Raw genomic sequence first — 6,064 nt, 5'->3', positions numbered from 1 at the left:
ACTGGAAAAGGAAAGTACAGCCAGTGCGAGAGGAGCTTTGAGTGCCATGCTGAAGGCTCGGAGGCCTCCTTTCTGTAATGAATGAATATATCTACAGCCGGTTTTGCTGTAATGTTTTAAAATGCAAATTTATTCTAACGATTGAGATAACAGAAACAATTTGAACAGAACTTATTTGCTTATGTATAATTTTGTTTGTGAGAAACACTAGGTCGGGGGTGACAAAATATGGCCCTATTTGTTTACTGCCTCAAGCTAGAATAGTTCTTACATTTTTCAATGGTTACATTTTAAATAGTTATACAGGTACCTACATAATAGCCTCCCTGCTGCCTCACTAAAGCCTGAAATACTCTCTGGCCTTTAAAGAAGTTTGCTGACCCCTGCTCACAGTGAAAGCGGTCAGCGCACCCAGCTGAACAGAGCTGCATGGGACACACCAAATCCACCACATGTGAGCCGGCCAGCTGGCCAGCTCCCTGGGACAACCCTCCTTCTACCACTTCACCATAGCAGGCTGTACCCCGCTGACACCCACTTCACAAGCCAACTTTAGGGTGTTTCTGAGATGAACTGCCATATTTGCTGTAGTATTTGTGCATTTTAAAACCATTTATTGTGTGTAAAACTGGCTACTATTTTTATTAGGTTCCTATCTATCTTTTATTTTTTTGTGTGTGGAAGGCGGCACCCCAGCCCCACGTTTCCGTCGGTCCTGTGGTTTTCACTGTGTGCCTGTGCCTAGCATGGTGGTTTCAGGAATGTGGCTAGGTGGCGTTATAACAGAACTGACTGTACTGTGAAGGATCACTGACAATGTATGAGTCCGTGTTATGAGAGGGGGAACAGCCCAGGCAGAGATAAGGGTCTACACTGAGCTCATGTAGCATTAAAGGGACATTTCAATATTAAGTTGATGTCTTTCAAGGCAGAGGAATTTGGTGATTTAGATGGTATTGCCAAGACTAAAAAAAAGGAACAAAGGGCAAATATAGTGGCTTCTGCTGTCCACAGTTCATAGGAATTAGCTGGGGGAGGGCAGGAAACAAAGCTTTTGTGATAGTCTTTTTCTTAGAGTGCATTTTGTTTACAGGAAACGATAAGTGTTGTTCAAGAGCAATTCCATTACTTCAGGAGGCTACTCCTTGGTTAGCACTTGGGCCCAAAGCTGTCTTAAATACAAGACCACCAGCACCTTAGAATTTTTTCATTCCATTCTGAAATGGATATGAAGTACTATTGAAAATGTGCCAACTTTCTTTCCTACCCATAACAGTGTATTTAAGTGGAGAAGTCACTTGTTACTTGGGAAAGCCTGTGTTCTTCAATATTTCCTTCTTAACAGAAATTACATTTAGAAAAATTTAGATTACATTGAAGCAGACATAATTCAATTTCACCTTAAAAGTTTTTGTGTTTCTTAAAGTGTAGATTGGAGACATCTGAAATTAGAATATTTATTTTTTATTGATACTTTCAATATTGACATTAGTTCCTCTAAAATAATCTCCCATAAAACCCAGGTTCAATACCCTATAACTAGTATGTTTAGAAACCAAGAGTTTCTCTTAAAGATTACTTAAAAGTACCCGGAAGATCAGAGTGAAGATGTAGAATTCAACATTTTTCTGACTGGCTTTCAAAATGGAAGTTAAAACTATGGTACAAAATCGTACCCGTGTTTTTTTTTTAATAAAAACTCATTCAAAGCTAACTCTCACAGGAAACTACCTACTGGAATAGGGTCTGAACACCCTTCAACGGAAGTGAGCTGCAGCCTCTTTGGCTGTGAACAATTAGGCTGTAAAGGCACACGGGCTGTCTTCCTCCAGGGGTTTGCTATTCAAGAGCTATTTGAACACAGAGTGAGAATTAAATGATGATTAACCTGACACTAGATGACTGTCCTGGTTGCTCGTATAGCTGGCACTTGTTCAAGGGCACTTGAGGTCCTAATGGGACTCTTGCTGTCTCTTGCTGCTTTCTTGGCCTTCAGTGTCTGGATACTGAGAAAGATCAAGGGTCAAAACTCGGCTGAACATGCATTCATCTTGCTGAAATGGAGAGAAGACAGTTAGGTCAGTTCCTCTACTTAGGGAAAAAGTGTTAGTAAATGAAAATAAGGGCTGTAAGTCTGGATTTGCATTTAAAAAGGAACCTCTTTATAGCCATCTACATCAGCTTTATTTATTTTGTATTATCTGGTAAAGGGTACTAGCATATGCCATCCCAAAATACGCCTCTTTGGCATATGGACTGTTTTGAGCTAACAGGAAAAGCAGCAGGAAAAGCTCTAAAAACTGGGCACAAGTTTTCCTTTTGTAAAGGAAATTTATATTTATGTAAAAGATGACGCTCTCTCCACTCTTAACCCTCATCAGTGGAGAAGGCACCTACTTGAATCTGCACAGCAAACCCGAGGAAACAACCCTTGCTTATCAAACTCTTCCTGGTCACTTCCCATCACTTGCCTCCCCCGAGAAGCCCCAAACCCCTTTTTCTTATTTTACCCTAATATGGTATATAAGCCCATGTTTTAGCCACCCCTTTGGGTTCCTCATTGCTGGGTGCGCCCGTGTGTACATGCATGATGCACGTGTTAATAAACTGTTCTTCTCTTGTTAATTTGTCTTTTGCTAGTCTGATTTACAGTGCCCCAGCCAGAGAACCTAAGATGGGTAGAGGGAAAAGACTTTTTTCCCTCCTCTACACTGGTATAAGAATTTCCATTTCTCTCCTGCAGCATATTCCAGTGGTTCCCTAACATTCTCTAGGCACAGGAAGGGAAATTAATGTTTATCTTAGCTTAAAGGAAAACTCAGGAAGTAAAACCTAACTGTCCAAAAACTGAATGATTTGACTTAGTTGCTCTAGTCCATTAGCTCAGGTAAGTTGAACAGCTTAAGAAAGGTGTGTTCAAATTCTAAAAGTTACTACACAACTTGGAACTCTAGTCAATGTGTTTTTCCTCTGGAGCTTTTGGAAGATATATGGTCCTTGTTAGTTCTTCCCCAGTGCATTTGTTTCTGCCTAAAACAAACATTACAGAAATAGGAAATGCAGTAGTAACAGTTAACACTGTGTCAGTTAATGTATACTATTATTTTACACAAACAAAACTATCATACTTACTGTTCTGCAATTTTAGATTTGCTTTTTCACTTAAAATATACTGCCATAGAAAAATATTTTGAGTAGTTACTTTTAAATATTATTTGATTAAAAAATCCTTTAAGCCTATGTTTATCCACTGCAGAAATGAAACAGCATCTACAGACCACCTGGAACTGTCATGTACCGTCAGGGCACTAGACGCTGCTTTTACTCCTCTCTCCTCCCCTGGTCTTTACCTCTGGATAGATGCCTATCAGCGCATCAGCTTTGGAATAGAACTCCTCTTTTAGGGAAATGACTATCATCTGAAACTGTTCTTGAGTCTGCTCTTTGATGTAACTTGATACCTGGAAAGAGAGAAAAAGCACACATTTCACCACAAAGAAAGGCCTTGTTTCTGGGCTCTGGGGACAGTGATTCTGTGTCTCTGAATCTGTCCATTTTAGGTGACAAGGCACTTACTTGCCTTTCTGGTAATTCACCAAATCCACTACAACTGCAGAAATGGAAATAGCTCAGATCTTAAAATAAGAGGTTAGTAAAAAAAAAATACAAACCTCATTAAGTCTATGACCTAAAACTTTAAGACTATTTTTAAGAATAAAGCTTTAACTTAAGATACTATTGTGAATATGCAATCAACCTTTATAACAAGATAAAAAGTAACACTCAGATATTTTTTGAGGGTGAGGAAGGACTGGTATTTAAACTTCCAACTTTCTATTCTGCCAAGTCATAGCCAGAAGATGGAAAAAATATGGCAATTACATATATTCATAATCCATAATCAAGTCATTTGGTTAGAGGGGAACTCAGTGGCTCCTTCAGGAAGCTCAATTCCAAGGAATGAGAACAAGAACAAAATAGACTGGATAGGAATGGGTCTTGATGAACAAGCTCTACTCAGAACTTGGAGAACAACAGAGAATGTAGACTCAAAGCACAGTTTAACAAGATACTTGCCAACTCCCCAGATCTCTCTGCAGGCCTACAGTGGGTCTTCTCCATGTGTATTGGTCCTGATTGCACCTAAGATACTAAGGACACAAGCTTTGGAAGCAGAAATGGCAGCTTCAGTTGAGAAATGAGGCACTGGCTGAGGTGAATGATAAGAGAGGGGGAAAGCTGCTTTTGGCTAAGAGGCTGAATTCATAGAAGGAATTCCAGCATTACAGGCAATGGTACCCACTACGATACAGGACTAAAAAGGGTCTTGAGATATTAATAGGAATGGAAGAGGAGAAAGAATGCCAAGATATAAGGCATGTATTTTGCTTGGAGAGTTATCTATGATAAATGTTGGGCACCCTGATCAAAAGAGGGAGTGGAAGCTACTTCATAGTTGCTCATACTATATAACTGCTTATACTTAATTCAGCAATGGAGTGCCAGGAATGTAAATGTCAAAGGGAAACTGGAAATGAAGAGGTTTTAATACATAGGATGGATGCCAATAGAGAAGAGTCTTAAGTAAGACCTAATACCTAGAGATGCCACTAATACAAACATCTAAATTTTTCTACAACATATGGATACCTTAAATGCCACCGAGAAAACAGGCATTCCACAAAGATAGATCCCTCCCCCTGCAACACACACACAGAATATGGGATACAAAGTGCCAAAATTAACCTCCTAAGGGGAGATTTCTCCCAAATGACTTAGGCCATGGAGTCCAGTTAGCTGATAACATACTGGCTGGCATTCCAGAGAGGCAAATCAAGCTTTTCTGTTGTTCCTATGTTTTCTTCTCCTTCCTCCAGTTACCCAAAAGTCTCTGGCAGGTCACAGAATGTGGCTCTTGCCTGTCCTCTACAAGGTTCAGGGGACTAGGGATTTGTTTTGTTTTTAAATTTTGTGGGTGTGGAGTTGATGTGCTATTAAATTTTGAACACTGTGATATGTTCAACAAGCAGGGTCCTAGAGAGATTTGGGTTAGATGAATACAATTTGGGAAATGCTGAAAGATGACATTCATGGCAAAAGAAGGTACCTCAGGGTGCAGCTCCTGAAAGTCCCCTGATTCCAAGGCATTTCACGTGAGACTCAACAGAGTAAGAAATCAGGGAGGTCAGCTCCAGAGACTCAGAACCTGCCAGGGTGGCACCCCAAGAGTGACTACATCTCTCAGGGGTGGACTCATTAACCAAGCTCACAAGACTAAGGTATAAACCAGAATGCCAATTTACAAATTAATAATGAGAAATATTTCTGTCATCATGACCAGAGCAGCCTCCTTGTAAGCAGCTGTAAATGCAAAGCCCAGTCATTTCTGGAAAACGGATGTGCCTAGAATCAGAAGCCCGAGTCTAATTCATCCATCTCCAATGGAAGTCTCTGGCAGTAGGACCAGGACACCAGGAATCTGCAGGGAGGAGCTATCCCACCCCTGGGCAGTGATGGGCACTGCCAGTCTTTGCCTCCGTCCTTTGGTCATGCCTCCATAGCTGACCCCATTCTCATGTCAAAAATTTCCAGTCAAAATGTGTGGCCTGAGAGCCTGTCTCTTTCAGGTATCTTTGTATATCTATGCATTTATCTCTAAGGCTGACTTTAAATTGAACTCTCAAGAGTTAAACCGTTTCCTTAGTTCCCTCATTGTCTCAAATACTGAAAACAGAACCATGTACAAGTGCAGTAACTGACTGGATAAATTTTAATAAATGAAATGTGGGGGCAGACTTTTGGACTTTAACTCCTTTCAAATTTTATTTAGAGCTGTTAGTTTGGGACTTGTTAAACAACTCATGTGGTCCTGTCTGCCACGGGGCCTAGCACTGGAGACTCTCTAGGTCTCAATACCTAGATTTGGGGAGAAGCAGATTACCCAGTAGCAATGCTGTGGATCAGGTACAGCGATCCTCACTTGACTCCCTGTATTGATTCCCCAACAACTCAGGTAGGGTCCCCAAAACCCTGAATGAAAATTACTACCCTGAATCATCTTGTT

The 6,064-nt window shown here is 40.6% G+C and overlaps 1 protein-coding gene across 2 annotated transcripts in view; it reads right to left on the bottom strand.

Moving 5' to 3' along the window:
• Positions 1-1,871: 1,871 nt before the first annotated feature.
• SMC1B (structural maintenance of chromosomes 1B) overlaps positions 1,872-6,064 on the bottom strand; it is a 73,002-nt gene continuing 68,809 nt past the window's right edge. For both annotated transcript variants that reach the window (XM_058568151.1, XM_058568152.1), the window contains 2 exons: positions 3,351-3,461; positions 1,872-2,054 (listed from right to left, as the gene is read on the bottom strand). In XM_058568151.1, coding sequence (XP_058424134.1) covers positions 1,953-2,054; positions 3,351-3,461 — 213 coding nt within the window. In that variant the 3' untranslated portion in view covers positions 1,872-1,952. The remainder of the gene's footprint in view (positions 2,055-3,350; positions 3,462-6,064) is intronic.

This window comes from Diceros bicornis, chromosome 25 (genome assembly GCF_020826845.1).
Source record: "Diceros bicornis minor isolate mBicDic1 chromosome 25, mDicBic1.mat.cur, whole genome shotgun sequence".
Lineage (NCBI taxonomy): Eukaryota > Metazoa > Chordata > Mammalia > Perissodactyla > Rhinocerotidae > Diceros > Diceros bicornis.
The sequence above is the reverse complement of the archived record's forward strand: the minus strand, read 5'-3'. Positions and strand labels throughout refer to the sequence as shown.